The sequence below is a fragment of the Temnothorax curvispinosus genome, unplaced genomic scaffold (assembly GCF_003070985.1).
Source record: "Temnothorax curvispinosus isolate PA1 unplaced genomic scaffold, ASM307098v1 QBEX01007779.1, whole genome shotgun sequence".
NCBI classification, from domain to species: Eukaryota; Metazoa; Arthropoda; class Insecta; order Hymenoptera; family Formicidae; genus Temnothorax; species Temnothorax curvispinosus.
In genome coordinates this window covers 24,546-45,866 of record NW_020217559.1, presented here as the reverse complement: position 1 = coordinate 45,866, position 21,321 = coordinate 24,546, and the positions used below count along the sequence as shown (strand labels likewise).

General features: G+C 36.9%; 3 protein-coding genes across 7 annotated transcripts; 2 read left to right on the top strand and 1 right to left on the bottom strand.

Moving 5' to 3' along the window:
• Positions 1 to 227: 227 nt before the first annotated feature.
• On the top strand, positions 228 to 1,457 carry LOC112457433 (RNMT-activating mini protein). The gene is made up of 2 exons (XM_025020483.1): positions 228 to 384; positions 490 to 1,457. The coding sequence occupies exon 2, from the start codon at positions 501 to 503 to the stop codon at positions 804 to 806; it is 306 nt and encodes a 101-aa protein (XP_024876251.1). The 5' UTR covers positions 228 to 384; positions 490 to 500; the 3' UTR covers positions 807 to 1,457.
• Positions 1,458 to 1,935: 478 nt separating this feature from the next.
• On the top strand, positions 1,936 to 3,452 carry LOC112457457 (calcium load-activated calcium channel). The gene is made up of 4 exons (XM_025020521.1): positions 1,936 to 2,208; positions 2,551 to 2,628; positions 2,714 to 3,033; positions 3,107 to 3,452. Exons 1-4 carry the CDS (start codon positions 2,148 to 2,150, stop codon positions 3,197 to 3,199), a joined length of 552 nt encoding a protein of 183 aa, XP_024876289.1. The 5' UTR covers positions 1,936 to 2,147; the 3' UTR covers positions 3,200 to 3,452.
• Positions 3,453 to 3,965: 513 nt separating this feature from the next.
• LOC112457455 (serine/threonine-protein phosphatase 1 regulatory subunit 10) lies at positions 3,966 to 21,144 on the bottom strand. 5 transcript variants are annotated; one of them, XM_025020516.1, is made up of 10 exons: positions 21,039 to 21,144; positions 20,680 to 20,913; positions 19,324 to 19,410; positions 17,317 to 17,501; positions 14,854 to 16,700; positions 7,297 to 7,523; positions 7,079 to 7,220; positions 6,469 to 6,786; positions 6,129 to 6,288; positions 3,966 to 5,855 (listed from the first exon to the last, which is right to left on the bottom strand). In XM_025020516.1, the coding sequence occupies exons 3-10, from the start codon at positions 19,324 to 19,326 to the stop codon at positions 5,057 to 5,059; spliced, it is 3,681 nt and encodes a 1,226-aa protein (XP_024876284.1). In that variant the 5' UTR covers positions 19,327 to 19,410; positions 20,680 to 20,913; positions 21,039 to 21,144; the 3' UTR covers positions 3,966 to 5,056. The 5 variants fall into 5 exon arrangements, with proteins under 5 accessions (XP_024876284.1, XP_024876286.1, XP_024876287.1 ...); XM_025020518.1 differs by lacking the exon at positions 20,680 to 20,913 and having other exon boundaries at positions 21,039 to 21,102; XM_025020519.1 differs by lacking the exons at positions 20,680 to 20,913; positions 21,039 to 21,144 and adding an exon at positions 20,443 to 20,626.
• Positions 21,145 to 21,321: the final 177 nt, after the last annotated feature.

Below are 21,321 nucleotides of genomic sequence, written 5' to 3'. Positions count from 1 at the left end.
TTGCATTATTATTTTAGATTTAACTTAGAATTTAACTTAGAACTTAATAAAATATGTAAAAAAGAAAAAAGACTGTTATTAAAATAATTTGTTTAAATTATAATAAGATAATCAAAATAATTTATCATTAAATTTATATAACAAAAATGTTGAATCACTGTGATATATTTCGCATATTTTTTCTCTTTTTCTCTATTTCATTTCGGGTGCAGAAAGCGCAGTTAAAAAGAGCAGACTTAACGCCTGTCCTTATGCTGATGAGAACATTTACCGAACATAACCTCCACTTGTAGCTCGAGCGAAAGGTATTTAGCGATTGTTTAGCGAATTGCGGCGAATATAATAAGAGGCTAAATCGAGCGAGAGCGTGAAATGTTTCAAATTGTAAGTTCTCTTTTATCATAACTTTCTCACAAACATTTATAATATCTTAATAATATCTTCATTAATTATTTTAATCTATCATTCTCTTCTACCTGCAAACCACAGGTACGCTAATCATGACGGACAGTACTTTGACAAGCGAGCAAGCGAAGTTTATAGAGGAATGCGAGGAGGAGTTCAAGGACCGTTATACGGAGAACGACAGCGATTTCATGAAGATCAAGACGCAGGAGCCGAAAAGGCCGCCAATCGTCGATCCTTGGTACAACAAGCCACGCAGGCACGACTGGTCACGTCAGAATCAAAATCAAAACCACGATAAACGTAATCATCACTGGGATCGTCGTAACAATGACAGAAACGAGAAGCTGGAGCGGCACGCTGGCAGACACTTCATGCATCATCGGCAAAGAATGTATTAATTATACAGCGACACAAGCAGGGAGGACTCTAATGACTGAGCGTGTGGAAACTTTTGTTTAACATCATTGTCCCCCTTATTGTTTCATTAATAGGTGATATTTATAAGATATTTACACGTATAACACGTTTGTTTACATATTTTTATCGTAAGGACTGTCTAAACGAATCTAAAGTATTCATTTCTAGATATAAAATATTTGTTTATATACATATTTTCTTATTAATAGATAATGTATGACGTAGCGTAAAGCATTGATACTTAATAATATAAATAAGCATCAATGCAAGGAATAATAATTTTATATTCAAACGTTCTCGGCATTATATCAGTGGAGTCGGTTATAATTTACTTCATTTGCACACCGAAATTATGAAATCACAGGAGCATACTTTCCATAACAAAGATACAACGTTTTCTTTTTTGTACAAGGTCGCACAAAATGAATGGAAGAATTTCCAATTGTGCAAGACTTGATCTTGCTGTACAATAGAGAAGACAATATTTTATTTATGTACGTAGCATATTCTCTCTAATTATAATGAGCTGAAGGATGTTGAAATATAGGATTCGTGGCTTACGCCATCAATAAATGGACGGTTATACTTAATTCAAATATTCGAAATAAAAATATGAATAATATACAATTTAACATTTTCTTTAATTATTCTCACGTCCCTTTGCGCTTCTTGTGTTCGGAAATAAAATGAGTAAAAGCTTAAATTTTACATACATATAAGAAAATGATAAAGAAACGGGTGTAGAGAGTGTAATTGAAAGACAATTAAGTCGGCCCTAATAGCTTCTTTACGTATTTATTTACTTATTTATGTCATATTTTATTATTGTAATTTCAACAGCTATTAAAAAAAAACAATTGTATTACATTATCAGGAAGATACATGGCCGCGACAACAGACACAACTGTTGAGTTCGTCTTATCAACACCCTGCGTTGATTGGTTGGTTCTAAAAGTAAGAGCCAATCACGTTCGATTGCTACTGAGCGGCTTGGTCTGCTGAACGCGCCCATTCTGATGAGCGATAAGAATAGGCAGAGGCCGACCAATGAGATTATCGGACGCAATACCGATGCGTTTCGGAACCCCTCGTAGAGACCACGTTTCCTACCTGCTGACGCTGACTCCGCAAGTTGCTCGTGATGTCCACAATTTGACGCGTCCATCCTCGTGCTTCCACGTTCCTCGCCGACTAGTAGTGAAAATACGGTTCATTGAGTGGGAAATCCCTCTTTCTGGATCGCGCAATTCTTTATTATGAGGAGCGACAGTGTCGGACTGTACAACGTGTCGTGAACAAAAGAAAATTCGACTTTCGCAAAAATGTGGGCAGACACCATCCTGATTTTGTTTATCAGCATATGCACGGCGTTGCTGGGTGAAGGTAATAAAATAGGCGCTGTAATGTATTAATAAACTCGGCGGAAGAGATGCAAAACGGCATTTATGTTTATCAGTTTACGCTCCGATGTACGGATAAGTAATATGTAATGCTCCGCCTCAGCAATTTAAAGCTGCGGTCCACTTGACGCTACAAATGCTTTGAACCGTTGTTCCTCTCCTTCTTTCTTTATTAAAAGAAAGGAGAAGAGGAATCCTTCGAAGCATTTGTAGCATCAAGTGGACCGCAGCCTAAATAAACTCAAATTTAAGGAATTGTTGCTGGTGCTTACAGAAATATGTCTTTTGCACTCCTTACACTGATTCTGAAAATTTATTTGTTTAGGATTGACGTGGTTGATGGTATACCGAACTGAGAAGTATCAGAAACTGAAGGCCGAAGTCGAGAAGCAGAGTAAAAAGCGTGAGTTTGCCATACCGTAACATCCTCACCACAGAATGTAAAAACAAAAGCATGTATTGACGGCCACCCTTCTTATATCTTTCAGTGGAGAAGAGAAAAGAGGCGCATGGCGATTCTTTGGACAGGCAGCAGAAGAAGAAGATCGAACGGGAGGAGGAGAGATTGAAGAACAACAATCGAGACCTGTCCCTGGTGAAGATGAAGTCAATGTTCGCGATCGGGTTCGCATTTACCGCGCTGTTAAGCATGTTCAATAATATATTCGACGGGCGGGTGGTCGCCAGATTGCCGTTCGTCCCGATCAGCTGGATACAAGGCTTGTCGCACAGAAATCTCCCGGGCGACGATTACACGGAGTGCTCGTTCATATTTTTGTACATATTGTGCACGATGAGCATCAGACAGGTAAGTGAGTCTCGATCGGTCTCTCGATCGCGGTGGGCGAGCGTAAAATTTCTTTCGTACGTCTCGTTTTTAGAACATCCAGAAAATGCTTGGCTTCGCGCCATCCAGAACTGCGAGCAAGCAGAGCGGCAGTATCTTCGGGCCTCCGCCTCAGCAATTTAAGTGAAAAATCAAATTCAATGAATTGTTACTGGTGTTTACAGAGAACTCTTTTGCACACCTCCCCCTGTGTGATTCTGAAAATTTATTTATTTCCAGTTAATCTTAATAATCTGCACACACCACTTTATACATCTTGAATTATATTTAAATAATTGTTCTCAGATTTTCTTACAGTCTCTATCATCTTTGAATATAAAATAATGTAATTATTCTTGTGATGCTTATTGTGAAATATATGTTACAGTTTGTTTGTTAAATGGCGAATTTAATAGGTATAAGAGAGAAATAGGCGAAACATGATATGTTATTAGTACAAAATTACTTGTACAACTTATTAGTACAAAATGTCTTGGGTATTTTACGATTTTAAAGTGATTATATGCCATACATAATAAAAGGATGTTTTATAGTTCACAAAATTATTGGGCGATTTTAGAAAATAATTATGACTGGTGTATTTTCATCAAGCAACGCTTATACAATATGTTATATACAAACATAACGATCAACCATATACAAAAAGGTGTAATCAAACATCTTACGCGGTAAAAAACTTGCGGCGCAACTACCACGACAATTTAAATTACATAGAATCGTTACATGATTTTGTACATCAAACTCGGGAAAAATTAGTTCAAATGATATCAGATTATATAACTCGTTCTACTTTAATGGACATGTACATATGATTCCCATTAAATATTACCTGCTCTTTTTATCGTTATAGAATTAAATCTAACAGTCTATCATTATATAGAGAATAATCTGTTTTTATATATATGTATATATTATGCAAACATATTTACAAAGAATCTACACATAAAAATTATGCTGATAAAAAGTACGAATTTGTCTTCATCTTTGTTTTGTGAGAGTGTTTCGCGTTTAGCGGGACGCAGCACCAGGCTCCAAAATGTTGAGCTTATCTCATATTGAAACTCCTGTTCCATCAGGAATCACAATCGAATATTATTGTTGATATCATCTCTATCCTAGAATTCTGTTATTTCAAGCACGAAGCAGCGGTAATATACAGTATAAGTCTCAATAAAATTTCAAGAATGTGTACATGTGTGTGCGTGTATGTACATGGAACGCTTTAGCTGTCGCGTCAGTATAATCCGACTTTCTCTGCGATATTTTAAATCGCACTCTTTTGAAAATTATATATAATTTCTCGGCAATGGCCTCATATAGAATATATAAACTCATAAAAGATGACGAAAAGAAAGAGGAATCTTGTACTCAAATGTATAATTCTAAAGACGTGTCATAATAGAAGATAGAATTTATTTACTTCAGCTAAAGACTAAAGACGTATCATAATAAGAATTCAAGGAACCGAAAAGAAGATTACGTTAGTAACCTCCGTAGATTTTTGAGCCACCTGGTAAAATGCTCTGCTGTCCAGCAGCCGATATGAACCTAGCACGGTTACAATTCAATTTTACAAAGCGCTTATAATCGACCATATCGGATGCTGCGACAACTGTATGTGGCATTCACTGAAATGTCATTATATTTACATTTTACATTTGAATGTATCGAGTATTATCAAATAGAAATTCTACTTATATCTATGTATAGTCATGCCCGTGTAGAAAAAATTGCACATTAAACTTGATCACTCTGCGTTATTGCGCATTGTTCGTGCGCGCACTTGGATCCGTTTTCCAAGTGAACTGATCATCGACACGATAGTCGATATCGCCATATCATTAAAACGCTGCCAAGTAATCGCACTCTTCTTCACCTTCATTTTTTAGGTCCTTCAATTGAAGACATTCTTGCGACATCATTCAATCAGTATTCAATCCCACTAGTATCCAATTTGATCGGCATCACTGTATCAGTTCCTTACTTAAAACGGCGGACAGTTCACACCAGGATGAAGATACTGACATTTGTCACCGACTCGGCAATAACCATTTTTCGAAAACTGTCTGCACACAGGTGGTTGTTTGCCGCTTCCTCGCCACCCACCACCGACACCTCTCCAACCCCCTCTAACTGGTCCACGATATCCCCAGCCGGGACCACCTCTGCCTCTGTTGTGCATATGGGCGCCTCTCGGACCCGGAAAGTTAGGTCCAGGGCCATACATCGGCCCGGGCGGACCTTGGAAGTTATTGTATCCCATGTCATCCGGACACATCATGCCGTAGCCTTCTTGATTGTACATGGGCGGTGGTCCCATCATTCCCGGCGGTACCATGGGCGCGCCCTCCATATTCTGATTAAAACCACCCGACATGTTTGCCATCGGGTTCATACCAACGTCCGGCACGAGGACTTTGCCGTCTCCCGTTCTCCAACCGCCGCCACCAGCGGTTGGCATCGGTCCTGTCATCTCCGGAGACATGGGAGCCATGTGCGGGGGAGCCATCATTTGTTGCGGCATCTGCGGCATGGGGCCCATTGTTGTTTGGGGTCCCATAGGTGCCATCATACTTGGTTGGTTGTGCGGGTACGCCGTCGGATAATGGAACGTCGTTACGGTCGACGGTTGCGGAGGTTGCGGCTTAGGTTCCGGCCATGCTACTGCTGTGAAGTCTTTTTCACTCTCTTTATTGCCTGTGAGATCGTCTAACGGTATTATTTTCGGATCGGTCATCACATGGTGCCGTTCTTCATCGGGTTCAGCTGCAGAGTCCGGAATCCTAAAATACAAAAATAATCAGAATTGAAAACTCCCAACTAATCGATTAAAATTTTGAATATAATGGTACACTCCACACAACAAGATCTGCAACGGTTTTATAAAAACTTATATGATGTATTTGTATATATAGAGAAGATGTATTTTCATATATCTTTCTCTCCTACATAAAATTCATCACTTCATTTTTATGTACGATATTCTATAACATAAAAATATATTTGATCTTGTTGTCACGGAATGTATAAATAGTTATATCAAAATTATTACGTACATGCTTCGATTAAAGTAAAGGGCTTGGAGAATGCCCTTCTCGCGAGCATACTGGATATCTTTCTCTTTGCTATCTTTGCCAGGCTCCACTAACGGAGGCGGTAGATCAACTGGAATTAAGGGTTTCCATCTCGTTCTTTCTTCCATTAAATCTTCAGTATCTAATGACAAAAAAGATCATTTTATATATTATATTCACTATATACTTGTGTCACACATGTAAATAATTGAAACAAATAAGTACAAAATAATTTGCAAGTATATAACTGCTTCATATGAGTAGGTATAATGTTAATTGTAACAAAAAATTAATATAGTTATTTAAGTTATTTCGTACGTACTTAATTTTCTGGCCATCTGGAATGCTTCCCTCTCGTTTTGCTTTTCCATTTGCTTCATGTCGGTAAACGTCTTCGTCACGTTAACCCTTTCCGTCTCGTCCAATTCGAAGTAGCGTATAGATTCTAGATCCGTCTTCCACTTCAAAACCTTTTTCGGCCCTTTACGTTTCTGTAGTAGCAGAACGCTTTTAAGTCCGTCTACGTATCGTATTTCGGGATAGGAGCTGTCCTTCTTCGTCAAATCCGCAATTATCGCACATTCATCTTCTGGCGATTCCACATCTTTTACATCTTCCACGTCTTCCTCGGGCGTCGGTGCTACGAAACAAAAATATATATATATATGTAATTTATTGTTTAGATAAAATTAATTTTATTTAACACGATGATATAAAATATTTGTAATATTAAAATGCATTAATAATAATAATAACATACTTTAGTTTTTAACATATAAAAATATTAACGTATATTATGTAAACGAAATAAATGAGCGAAAGTAATTTTATGATTATTCATGAAAGATAATTTTTTTAACGGAGGTGTTTTTAAAGAATTCATCTCTGTTACTTGTGAATATAATAAGTTAAGATGATAATAAAATACTTACTATTACTTCCAATATCATCATCGTCTCTGTTGTCTCTTTCCTCATCAAACGCCTGATCTTTGTCCTTCCTTAATTCTTCTTCGCCACTTTCCCTTTCCCTTTGATCTTTGTCTTCTTCTATTTCCAGCGTGTCCTGATAGAACTAAAAAAAAAATTCCGCAATTAATTTATATAAATAAATAGCGTATTATATTCGATCCTACATCCAGGATACTTACTTTGAAATTAGGTTTGAGTGCGACTGGTGATTTCTCTTCGACGTTTGACGGCGAAGTAGGTGGCGGCGTGCTCTCGCGATTATCGGCGTTGGCGGTTTCTTGTTTCTTAGCTTCCGAGGATCCGTCCTTCGTGATAGAAGCCCTCCGCTTACGCTTCCTCGGTTCCTTACTTTTGGTAGACGCAGTGAGGGCATCCATAAACATGTCGCTTTCTTGCAGCACCATCGCTAAAAACAAAAAAAAAGGATTTTATTTAAATTTGAGAATTATAATGAGCGACGAGAACCAAATTATCGAATCTGCAACTTTTCTGTTAATAAAATTTTTAGCAAACATTTTGCAAAATTTAGTCTCGACTCGGCTATCTCGGCATGCGCCTGAAATTGAAAGCAATTGAGGAACGTTAGTATGGAAATCCTGTAGTGTGTAGTCCTCGACATTAAAGTTGAATAATAAATCTTTAAGATTTAAAGATTTTCTCACAAGAACAGTAGAACTGGAGCACGTCTTGATAATTCTGCATAAAATGGCAATTTTGTAAAGCAGCGATACGTTCTATAAAAACAGTGTTACAAAAATTTATAGATATACAGCGTTTCTCCTAACGTAGGCATAACTCCGCAAAAAGATTCTCGCGCGAAGATGATAAAACATTCTGTCTATCGTTTCCGAATTAGAATTCCGTTTATTCTTGTTATTAAGTAAAATTCTTGTGCTTCGATAATTTTAATAATGGCAATTTCAGAAATACATTTGTATAAATTACTTTTGTCCTAATTGAATTCACCTCTAAAATTATGCCTAAACCATCAGGAAATACCTGTATATAATTATTAAATATATTTTCAAACTGTAATCGTATTTCATCCTTGATGTGAATGAACGATGTAAATGAATACAGCTTGTAAAGATTATGTAAAAGTGTGCCGATAGTCGCAAAGTTGTAGTGATTCGTTGGTTGCTTTAACGGTATTCGGCATGTATCTGAAAAAAAAATAAGAAATGTTTCCCATTTTTCAATAGCTGCAAGTAAAATATCAGTTCTTCAATATCAGCGAACAGTGTTTATAATAGAAATTAACGATAAATTGTCTGCCGAAATGAATTTGTCTTCGATTTTGCTCAGTACATCCTGTAAAAAAAGAGATATGGAAGATTTAAACTAATATATTTTTAAAAAAGATTTCTTATATTGTATGATTTTTCATATATGTATATTAGTCATATAAATAATACGAAAATAATTGAGAAACAATAAATTAGACAATGATTATTAGTGTTGTTTCTAGTTTATAAGTGATATACAAGCCGTAAGGAATAGAATGTAGGTGCAACATAAATGTAAATCAGAATATCAGGATTTTTAAGAAAAAGTAAGTATGCGTCCAATATAATTATTATATATTATTAATTATCAATATTCACACATTGAGAATGAGTACTTTGTAACTTTTTAATAAACTATGTCTCCTTAATAAAACTATTTAATAAACTCCACGTCATCTCTTTATCAACATGTAATATTTTCATATCTACTTTTGAGACGTAATGAACAAGTATTCCTTTAGACAGAAAATTTTATTTAATCGAATAAAATATATTCAAGACTGTGTTTTTTATGTTGCATATAATAATAATAGAAAAACTAAGAAATGAGAATATCAATTACGTGAACAAATATGCTTGATATATCGAATATAAATCAGCAATACTCTCAACATGTTATAAATATGCTTAAATTTTATAATGAATTTCTGTAGTCTAATCTAACACATCGTTACATAACAGTTTCAAAATTAAGACTAACGATTTACAAAAAAAATATATATTTCTTTGAATCGTATTACAATTACAGCGCTGAAAGATAAATATCAGGTATTATTTCAAAATGATTATATTCCTTTATGGAATAAATTGATTTTTACATTTATTCTATTACTGCACAAAAATTATACAAAATAGATCTATAACAATTGCGATTATGTGTATTCATAATAAAAAGATGCAAAACGATGAAAATAATTTATAACAATTGTATATAAATCACAATTGTTTTTACAATACAAATTAGTTTATTATGAAAACACAAAATTAATTTGAATCGCTTTAATAAAATCTTGATTTTTACAAAAATTGTAGAAATAAGACTCATACATACTTTTCATATATATATATATATATATATAAGAAAAGTGTTATTAAATACATAAATATCATATTAACATGATAATTAAGACAAATATTGTTCATTTATCATTTTTTTTGAAATCACGATTTAACACAAAAAAATAATCAGAAATCAATTTTAGCATACAATAAAGCATACAAATTTATCATCATAATAATTTTTATCATCACTGTCCCATATTACAAATACAAAAATATATACGTTAATTTATATCAATTTTATATCCATAACACTACAAACGAAATACGATTCATGTTAAAACTAGCTATTCTTCAAGAGTTTAAAGGATACAATATAGTTGTGCTGTCAATATTTGGATACTATTATCGGGTATTCCGATTTATATTCACAAATTCGAATAATGGGTAGTTATGTCCCATATATTAGAAATAACCCTAGTAGAAATAAATCTAGTACCCCCAGTGACAGCACTGACATGATAAGCACGACAGAAATTAATAGAAAAATTAAGGAAGAGTACAGGTTGTATTATATGGGTTTTTTTTTATTTCCACACAGAAATAGTTTATGATAAAAAAAGAAAAAACATGACATTTTAGGAACATCACTGTTCTCTAGGCAGATAGTCTCTTGCAACTTCGAATAGTGTCGTACGAAGGTGCTCTGGACGCGATCTTTGGTCTTTAAATGCCTTCGCATCGCGCCACATTGATCGGAAATCGTATGACGATGCGACACGCAAAGTCCACAACCTTGCAACAATTAAAATTCATTGAATGTAAATTGATGTCGTTAATGGTATGGAAAAACGTTTGAAGCTACGTTTCGGCTTGTATACACGTATACATTTGTATGTAGATAACAAAAATATAAACAATTCTAAACGTTCGTCTAGAGAACCTATACATCTATGCGTTAGAAATAAATCATTACAATTGTCTTTCGATTAATTAAATCGATATCACGAAAATTATACAAACACTTCTCGTGTTTGTCCCGTCTTATTCATCATTTGTTTCATATTATAAATGTACTGCATTTTCTTACATTTGTAACAGTTCGAAATAGTTTATAATAAATAGTTTAACAAGAGTAAATGCCTGCTATTGTGACTGAAACCGAAACTTTGCTGTATCTAAAAATAAATTCGAACGTATATTTGAAACAGTATTATTTGTGTACAACAATACAGGAATACAGCAATTGATTGCATTATTAAGTGATAACGAACAGAACAGAATTTTTCTATTTGACGGGTGTTTTATCGTATTTCAAAGAATAAATGTAGAAGCGCAACAAGCGCAGCACCGTTCGACTTTAATCCATAATTCGATACATTACTAATTAAATCGTCGTATGCTGATTGAAGCAGTTTGGAAAGACTCTGTCTTATTCGAGACACTGTCCTATATTTATATATTTAATAGGACTCTCTCTCTCTCTCTCTCTCTCTCGTCATGCTCATTTAACGTAATTTTAACAATTCACATTATATCAAGAAAAGAATCACCAAAAATATTCGACTTGATTGTATGTAAATATTGTAGTCTGTATTTTGTTTTTCGAATTATTTAGTCCAAATACATAAATTGGATATTTGTATCTGATGGAAAATGAGCTTTTCGATATTATTTAGAAGGCACAAGATTTCAACATCGTTCGTTTCCATTCCAAAAAGTTTTTAAACGCGCAGGGGACAAAGACCGTTAACTGATTACAAACTTAGCGACCGTCTAAATATTTCCTTTCATGTTTTATTCAATTAAAAATAGCATATCATCTTTCCACGTGCGTGTATAAATATATCGCAACAAATATATATGCATACAGACACGCGTGGAGAAGAAAACACGTGCGTAGAAAACACGTGCTCTCTCTCTCTCTCATACGATTTCCGATGCTGTATAATGGCCACGTTAACAGTCGTGAATTGCGTATTAATAAGTCAAGGATTTAACGTACGGTGCCGAGCGCATTATGCATATATTTGCACGCGATCGGATAGGAACGGTCTTCCGTCCCCGCGATGAGCGGAGGGATGACGCGCCGCCCGACGAAGCACCAAGTCCGTCGCCGCGCTCGGCGCGGCGCGGCTCGATGTGCGTCGGACGGTTAGTAGGCGTGGGTCCCGTATAGCGCGGTATACGCCGGCCGGTCCGGCCGTGGTGGCACACACGGACAGGGACGGGGGCCACGTGCGCGTCGGCGTGGAGACGGTCGCAAAAACATCGGTTAGGTTCCCCTGCGACGATACACACCTTCGCGCGAAAGCGCGACTCCGCGTTTCGAACTCTCCCCCCCTCCCCAGCTATCGTGTGCATGAGTCAGCCCCCCAGCGACCCCGGAAGGGAGCCGAATTTGGACTCCGAAATCGTCGCGATGCAAGACAAAAAAAAAAGAAAAAATATCGTCGCCGCCACGTGGGTGGCGGGTCCGTTCCACGGGCCTCGCACCCCGTTCTCGCGATGCGGAATGAAAGTTGCCGAGACGAAAAATTGCCGTTGCAATCCAAAATCTGCGATCGAGCGTGAAGGATCTGATGAATCTCATCTTTTTGACGCGTTTTCCGAACAGGAATATCGCTCGAGCCGCGTTACAGATTTTTTTCCCTTTCGTTGTGCACACGCCGTCGCGCGTCCATCCGCCAAAACAAAACGCGATTATCGCGAAACGTTATACGAGTAATTCGATAAGGATATACGGTCCAGCCAATTTTGTGGGATTGTACAAATAATTATATAGTATCAAATAATTCGTTTATATAATACCATTTTCCATCAAATTCAAATAAAGCATGCAAAAGAGAATTCTGAATTACACGCCGAGTATACACTGCAAATTTTGGAGCGCGCGATCCGTCTCGCCCTTCTATCTGTTCGTTTCTTTTCTCTTTCTCTCTCTCTTTCTGCGTATCTCTCTCTTTTCGTTCAGTAACGAACATTGGCAAAGAAGAAGACTCTCTTCACCATGCCGACGATGTCGGATGTTGTAAAGGAGGGCCTCCTGCCGGTCCGAGAGGCCTTCTCGCTCGAAGACGTCGAATATGCAGCTTCGGAATTCGTGCACTTTCAGTGCTACTTAAAATCCATAGGGTCCACCGCATTATTCAACGTTGCTTCAGTATATCGTCTCTTCCTCACCACAGTCTCCCCCATCTTTTTCTCAACCACTCCTTTCTTGCACGCTTTCTTTCTCTCCCTCTCTTTCTCTCTTTCTTTCTCTCTCAGTTTTGCGTATCTATTAAAGGTGTTCGAAATCACTTGCCCGACACAAATTTCAATTCTCTCTGATAAATTCATCAATATCTCATTTGTCATGAAAAGTTAATGATAATGATAACTCCATATTATCTGTCGATACGTTTTGACCAAGATACTCGTATTTCGTTGGCAACAAATATATATATGCGACGATTAACGGAGCTTCGTATAAACTAAAAAAAAAGACCTTCTATTTAACAAATCTGATTCGAGGGAAGCCAATTTTTCTCCCAATCGCTGAATCAATTGAAACATTGACAGCAATATTTTACGTTACCATTTCGCGCGTTTAACGTTAAGAATCATCACCGAGAGGATGGAAATCTGGATGGGCTCGCGATACATACTTTGCGTAGTATTTAACGTCGGCCATTTAATAGCGAGCAAGATGTGTATAAGTATAGCAGAAACCCAAGAGTTAAATATTCCAGATTTCTGATAAATTTATTTGAATGTTTAAGTAGGGTGTACATTTACAAGGGAAGAAATATGAATAGACAAAGTTTTTGTTGCCTTACCTAGTAAAAGATTAGAACTATTCCTGAGCGATGGCTTCGTATCGTTGCGTCACTGATATCGGAGATTTAAAAAAACACATTTCCCGCTAATCCGTAAATATTGAGAGATAGAACACTTTTTTTTTTCATTTATATTCTGTATTGCTCTCAACGGAGAAACTATACGTTTTACTTGGAAATAATTAAATGTATGTGTATATACTCTTCCTCAGTCGCGCGAATATTGATTGAAGAAATCGCGTTTTAATGAATAGCTTATCGAGGATTACCTGCTGAATCGAAGATTCTTAATATACGAAAAAGTTTCGTAGTCGAGTGTCGATCCTAATGGGCCTCGTTCTTCTAACGAGAGACGTTAATTTTCTCGTAGGTGTGATCCGCACGAGCAAGAGCTGTTAAAATCTTCGTGCAGCACGATGGATAAATCGTTACGGCTTATTATATCTTCTATGAAACGCTAATAATAATTTTTTGGGAAAGTAGAGGATGTACTATTAAGAAATATTACGCTACGATATGCCTGGAAGAAACAATAAGTTAAAGGTACATAGGCAAATAAATGTCTGATGTAACACCAAAAGTCAAGAGAGAAATTGTCAATAATATTCGCGATATGTAAAAATATCGCGGTAAATACCGGATCTCGTTGCATTTCTTGTTGGAACCATCCACCTGCAAACTCAATATTACAGAGTTAGTAAGTCATATATAACGTAGCATGCCAATGTACAAAGCTTAAGCAGTCATTATTCATTTATCATCATCATTCCACCGAAATAGAACTTGGATCTTGTATAATGCGTGATATAGAAAAACATTATAACGTCTTATTGCAAAAAAATAGATAACAATAATAGACATTTACTATAAATAACAATAAAATAATATTTCCGAGAATAGAATATAACAATGCTACAAAACTAATATTTATATTTAATTATTGCTTCGATTTCATTAAGAATAATATTTTAATATAAATAAAAGATAAAAAGTATGTGCGTACAGTGTTAACAAATATTATTATATTTATTTTAAAATATATAAAATATATAAATATTTTAAATATATTTTAAAATATATAAAAATAAAATTATAAAAATAAAATATATAAAAATACATTAGTAAGTTACTAATTTGTAAAATAAAACAAGATTTATAAGATGATTTATTATGTTCAAATAAATTCAGATTCTTTTTCTAATCAATTATAATATATTGAATCTATATGTTAAATTCTATACTCTTGTGTACTATATTCTTTTTGTGATTCTTATGCTGTTAATAAATTTGAGATATTTTATAAGATATCTGCTCTTTTAGTAAACACATTTTTTTCTATACTTCCCATTTCGTAAGATTGTATTTAGTATAAGAATATTTCCAAGGTTTTCTATTTTTGATTATTTCTATTAATATATCGAATAAAAATTAAAGAAGTTACATGGTATAGAGTAACTTCAAGATAATTAAAAATTCAATTCATAGACTGCTTTATCTGAGGACATTAGCAATATGTTTACATTTAGATTATGATAAAAATATCAGTATTCTAAAAGAAAATTATGATAAAGATCACGTATTAATAAAGAAATTTTATACATAGTTTGTAATAGGATACCAGTATACTTACGTTTAGGTTTTGGCGGAATCAGCTTAATCCCTCCCTTCTTCTCATCACTTGGCGAGGTTGTTGTTGGTGAGTCCAGGGATAGCTTCACACGTTTCTCCACCAGTGGAACATCCCTCAACGGCGATGGCCTCTTCAAGGGTAATTTTGGAGGTAGAACCTTCTTATCGGCAGCCGGAGCCGCCTTCTTCGATCTGGGTGGTGGTGGTTTTACTTCTTCCTCTAGGCCCGTGGATCTGAATTTCGAGTTAAACGTCTTCACCGTCTTCGGTCGCGTTCCTGAGTCCTGGCTATTTTTTCTGTTCTCGATGGAAATGGATATATTCTTCTTTTCGGTAACGAGCTTCGTCGCAACGGCGTCCTTCTTCGAATCCGCTTTCTCCTTGTTTTCTTTCGAGCTGTCGCGCGACTCGGTCGAAGACTTTCTTCCATTTGCATCGCTCGACTTCTCATCTTCCGTTCGCTTCTTCGGTATTTTGCCCATCTTAGAACTCAACGCTTGACCCTGCACCTTCTCCAGAGTCGCCTTATCCTTCTCTGCCTGATCCTTCTTCTGTTTCTCCTTCTCCTTTTCCCGTTCCTTGTCTCGCTCGGATTTACTCCTACTTGAGCTGTGTTTGCTAGATGAGCTGGAGTGATGCTTGTCTTTATCCTTGGAAGACCTATCTTTGCTAGAATTTTTAGAACTACTATTATTACTAGAACCCGAACGGTGACTACTAGATTTATGGGATGTAGAGCTGCTGCGATGCGCACTGGAACTCGTGCCATGCTTAGAGCTCTTCGACGATGACGATGACAACGAAGACGAAGATGAGCCATGATGATGGCCGCTACTACTTTTCTTCTCGGAACTGCTACTGGACTTTTTATCATCTTTTTTATGAGAGTCCCTATTTTCTTTATCACTAGATTTACCGCTATCACTACTGGCAATGTCCTTAGAGTCTTTGCTTTTAACACCTTCAGTATCCTGATTGTCTTTAGAACTAACTACAGTTTGTTTCACTTCACTAGGAACGTGTCCCGAATCGTCTGACTGTACAACATCTACTACGTCATCTCGACCACCAGCCGCACTGCCATTTTCTTCCGCCTCGTCAAACTCCTCCTCCCCTTCTGGCTTCGCTTCCTGCGTAGCATTTGGGGCGTGTCCACTGTCCGTACTCGTACTAGCTGTATTTAGAACGTTACTTATATTCGCGGCGTCCGTCTCTACTTTCGCGAGGACCTGATTGCCGTCGCGAATAGTAATCTTGTAAACAGGCAGTGATGAGGACGTCGAAACAACAACGAAGGATTGCTTTTTAGATTGTTGTTGCGTTACTTGCTGTTGTACTTCCACCGTTTGTGGCTGTAACCTCTCCTGCAATTGTTGCTGCTTCTCATGATCTTGCTGATTTATCGAAATACTCGCGGTAGATTGTTGCGCGAGCTTGAAGTCCTGCACGTGAACGGTTGCATTTTCGGTATCATCTACGGTTTGCTGAGTGTTCGCACACTGCTGTTGTTGCGACGAAGGTACAGTCGCAGTTTGGCCCGCAATAACGTTTGACTGCACTGAAACCGTCATGATTTGAGCCGGCACCGAGTTCGGCGCCGCTTCTCCCTTTACAATTTTCAGCCACTGCTCGACAAGTCGACTGGCCAATGTTCGAACACCCTGATGACTACCTTCTTTCGACAATCCCTTGATCAACTTTGGACAATTATTACTCTTCAACCGCTCGATATCTACTGGACAGAGTAGCAGAAGCTTGAGAAGTTCTTGAATGAGAGCCCAGTTCTTGGCAAGGATGCCATCAGTGAGCCACGTGTGAATAAGATTCCATCCTCCAGCGGTCATAAATCTGCAAAAAAAAAGGAAATTATAAAACGTAAAATAATACATTAGCTTGTACTATTGTATAGATAATATGTTATTTCAAATTATATACTCCATTTCAAATTCTAATTTCACAAAATTGTTTAGAAGTACAGTATTATAAAGAATAGGTAAAGATTAATTCCACAAACATGAAAAATAGTAATAATCAATTTCTACAAGTAAAAAAAACTGTACAATTATACTTATAGAATTTTTTTAAATTATTGTAATTTTTTTAATCATTGCTCTTCTATATATAGAGAGATTCAACAATCACATACAAATATGACAAAATAAATCATAAAACTCTACTAAGTTTTGGAACTGAGATGTAAGACTCGTATCAGTAAAAACGGCACACAATAAGCACCGTCTAATGGTTCTGAGTCTCTTATAATTTTCTCTTGCATGTTTATACTTTTTTTTTCACACAAACATACAAATAACATATACTTGTGTATCTCAACATGCTGAATAACAAATGTCTTTTATTTTAATTACTAAATTATTTTAATTAATATCATAAAAAATGATGGAATGAAGTGTATAAAGTTAAATGGTGTTAATATTACGTAGAGTTCGTATATTTAAGTACTTACTGACTAAGCAAGTCCGTATTAGTGGTTTTCAATATTTGTATATAAATGCATTTTGAAACAAGCTTCTTAGAAAATTTTGTCATTAAATTAGCTAATCGGTGAACTTCTTCTTTACTCTTAATACCTCCTGTTGGACCCAATAAAACGCTAAGGCATTTGAGCAACGATAGAGGATCTATACGTGGCTGAAAATACAATTTAAGAAGAAAAACATTATTGATACATTCATTTATATAAGGATATAAAATGCTTACAACTTTAAAGTTCAAAACAATTTCAAAGGAAATTGAAAATAATTAAAAAATAGAAAATATACACAAGGTACCTATTTATAAACTTTCGAGAAAAACTTAAAAAACTCAGCCATGGATACCATTAGATGATTTTTAAGTAAAAATTTAAAAGAAATGTAAATTTCTATTTCTCATTCATAGATTTACTCCATAAAATAATTTTTTAAATTTAAGATCGAAGATAATAGAAGACTACAGACATTTTAGACTATCTCGACATCTGCATTGGATGCATGGATGATCAAATATAAATAACGAAAATATGCAGTTTCAAATAAAAATCTAATGTAATCATTATAGATGTCTATGAAAAATCGAGATAATAATAAATCATAAAATTAATATAATTATGTTACAAATTAACCATTCAAATGTTGGCAATCCGTTCAAAACAATCAGTTTAATGCTACTATAAGATAGTCTTCAATACTTTGTATTATAAATTATAAAGAAAGAAAAGTCGCCTCACAAAGCATTACAAAAAGCATTAAAGTTTCACAAACATAAAATTTAAAAAATTATTCAAAAGAAGTGGAAAATATTGCACAGAGAAAACGCACAAAAATTTGAAATTTATATAAAATTTTTTCTTTTCTTTCTGAGACATATGATAAAGTGAAAATTACGTGTTCGACACTTACTGAAGCATAAAAAGGGAAAAATATATTGAGAAAATATACTCAATTCTCATAAGAATGTTTTAAATCTGCTAAATAAAAATATGTTATTAATTTAATTTCATTAGCCGATACAGTCAGCTGTTTGCAAGATACAATTCTCAAAAGAAAAAGAATTTCTTAAAATAGAATTTTCTTTCTATAGATCTTTTAAAAAATTCTCCGATTTTTTTCCAACAGAAATATTCCAGGCATTCTAAATATAACAGACACCTTGTATATAACTTATTCACTATGATAAAACTATATATTCGACATAATTACATTAATGTACTAGAAAGATATTAATAAAAAAATAAAATTAATTAATTACAAATAGCTTTCAGTAAATCAATTTTAATATATCGATATTAGTACTCAATAAAATAATATCTTTGTACTTAGATTTGCACGTTACCAGCAAAGGGTTCTTCTCTAATACTTGAGTATCCAAAGACTACGATAAATTTTAGAAAAATGGAGATTATTTGATTCATATATTGGCACACTAAGAAAATATTAAAGAATATTTGTCAACGAATAAAATTAATTGGTCATTTTTATATTTTTTAAATATAAATTCAAATATAAATTTAAATACTTTTCAAATTCTCTTCAGTTTTTCTCTTTTATTTCAGAATAATTTTCATCTCTTTTATAAAATTTATTAAATTTAAAAACAATTATCTCGTGGATGAAATCAATCTTCTCGTCGCGTATTTTACATTATTCGACACAAACGAATAAAGCAATTTTATTTATCAATCGTTATTTGATTCGAATGCAGATACGAAAATTTGTTCAGCGCCATTGTTACACCCACGGGCAATAATGGCAAATTGAACAATCTACATTGTGTAATTGAGGGGGGGGGGGGTAACGGCAAAAGTGGAGTACTAGGTCGAGAGAGGGGCAAAGGTTATTGATCTTTCGGCCCCTGGACGAAGCCCGTGGCGCCATCTCTCCCGAATTATGCGCTCGTCAGAAATTCGCCACGTTCATACCGATATAAATAATAAAAAAAAAAAAAATGAAAAAAAAATTGTTATGCCACTCACCATTTTGCTGATATTCAGGACGTTTTAGCGTATTTCCATCACACCGAACGTGGACCAGGGCTCGAATGCGGGATCGTCCGCGCGTGTCTGCAACGAAACGTAAAAAATGCTTGATAATTGTCGTCGGGCGGCGCGAACGGGAACAAGCGACGCACACATCACGCCATATTGCCGAACGCGCGCGTTCTCGTTCTCACGCGGTCGCCCGAGACCCGCGAGGCGTGGGCCGGAAACGGCGACGCAAAGGCAAACGGAATCGCGCGGAATTTCACGGACTTCGATCCAAATTTTCGTCGCCTGATCGTCAGAATCCCCTACGAGATCGAGCTCGCCCCCCTGCCCGGCTCGCCTACGAAAATCGCAACCGTGCGCCGCGCGCGATTATCATCGCAACGTCGCAACGAGGACGTCGGACATTTTCGGGGCGATTCCCCGCTGACGGAATTCTCGCGCGTCTGACCTCCCTACCGGTGGACTACGTTTTTCTTACGCAATTATTACCATGATATCATTCCCTATCGCTCTAGAATAGCTAACGTTAGCTGCGAAGCGGGATTCGCAACCGGCCGCTCGTTAAAAATGCTCGGATAACGCAAGCGAGGATACGAGGTGCGCTCCGTCGCAACGGTAATTCTCACACGACTAGCCCGGACGCGCAGTGCGCAGTCGCCGAGCCGCACGCTCCCCACCCGGTCCGTACCCGCGCGCGGCCGACCAATCGGAACGGAGGACGCCTCTCCCCGCCGGCCAATAAAGGCCGTCACCCGGTCACGCTTTTGTTACCCGATAATTGCGACGCTTCCCCCCCCCCCCCCCCTCCTCCACGGCTTTTAACCGTTCTATTTATGTAACACACCCAGAGATATTCGCGAGGCCATACGTTTCTCCTATTTACGTCTAAAAAAAAAAATATCTCCCAACACTTTTTTTCTCTTGCTTTTTCGACACTAGTTAAAAACTTGCTCGCGTATTACTTTTCTCGGCACCAATTAGATTATGGCACTTTCAAGGATGACCCCTCTCTTTCTCTTTCTCTCGCGACCCGCTTACTCAGCTCGCGCGAGATACCCGATTCACGAATGCGGGATTACGTCACCAACAGTCCCCGACATTATTCACCTTCGATCGGACCGATGACGCTGTTTTTCAACACGTTTCGAATAGCTTTACGACGCGTTGCGATTACGCGATTTACGCATCGGAGCAAGAACGTCGAGATCTCTCTCGGGGGTCGTTCCCGATGGGAATTGTATGTACGTGCTGCCGACCTTCGGTCTTTTTTTTTTGTTGTTTCTTTTTCGTTCATGCCAATCTGTTAGTTGGATAATTCGTTGGAGAATAGGAATAGCCACTCACAGTAGATAAAAATTAAGTCCTTTTTATGGAAAATCAATGTTCACGATCTGGTGAGAAACTGAACATGTCCTTATGGATTAACGAGTAACGTCAGCAACACGGGGAGCGTGTTGCCGAATGGTCTCTCTGCTCGCCCGGCCTCGCTGGACTCTCTGACTCTCGCTCTTCCTGTCGCATCCGAGATGCGCGCTACGTGACCCTCATCCGCGTACGCTCGGCCCGTCTATTTGCCATCTGCAATTAAACGTCGTCTAGAATCCGTCGCCGCTACCGGACGCCCGTAGCCCGTTCAATATTTCGCTTCCGCGAATCCGCGCCGGCAATTATCCCTTGACAACGTTGTGCGAAACAATCCTCACCTGACTGCGTAAGACCCTGCCTGCTAACCAATGAACAAGCCGGAAGTGCCCGGTCTCTACATCCTGCTCCCGTCACCGCGCAAGTCAAAAGCGCGACCGCGCGCCAGGCGCGCCCCGTTGGAACTCTCGAACCTAACTTTTGTGCCTTTGCTTGCGACGATTGACGATCCGCGATTTTTATCGAGCCAACGAGCGAGAGAATAAATGCCGTTCAAACCGCGATACGTTGCTCCCGAGACTCAAATCGATGCGACGTAAATGCTGTTTAAGACTTGTGTTGACT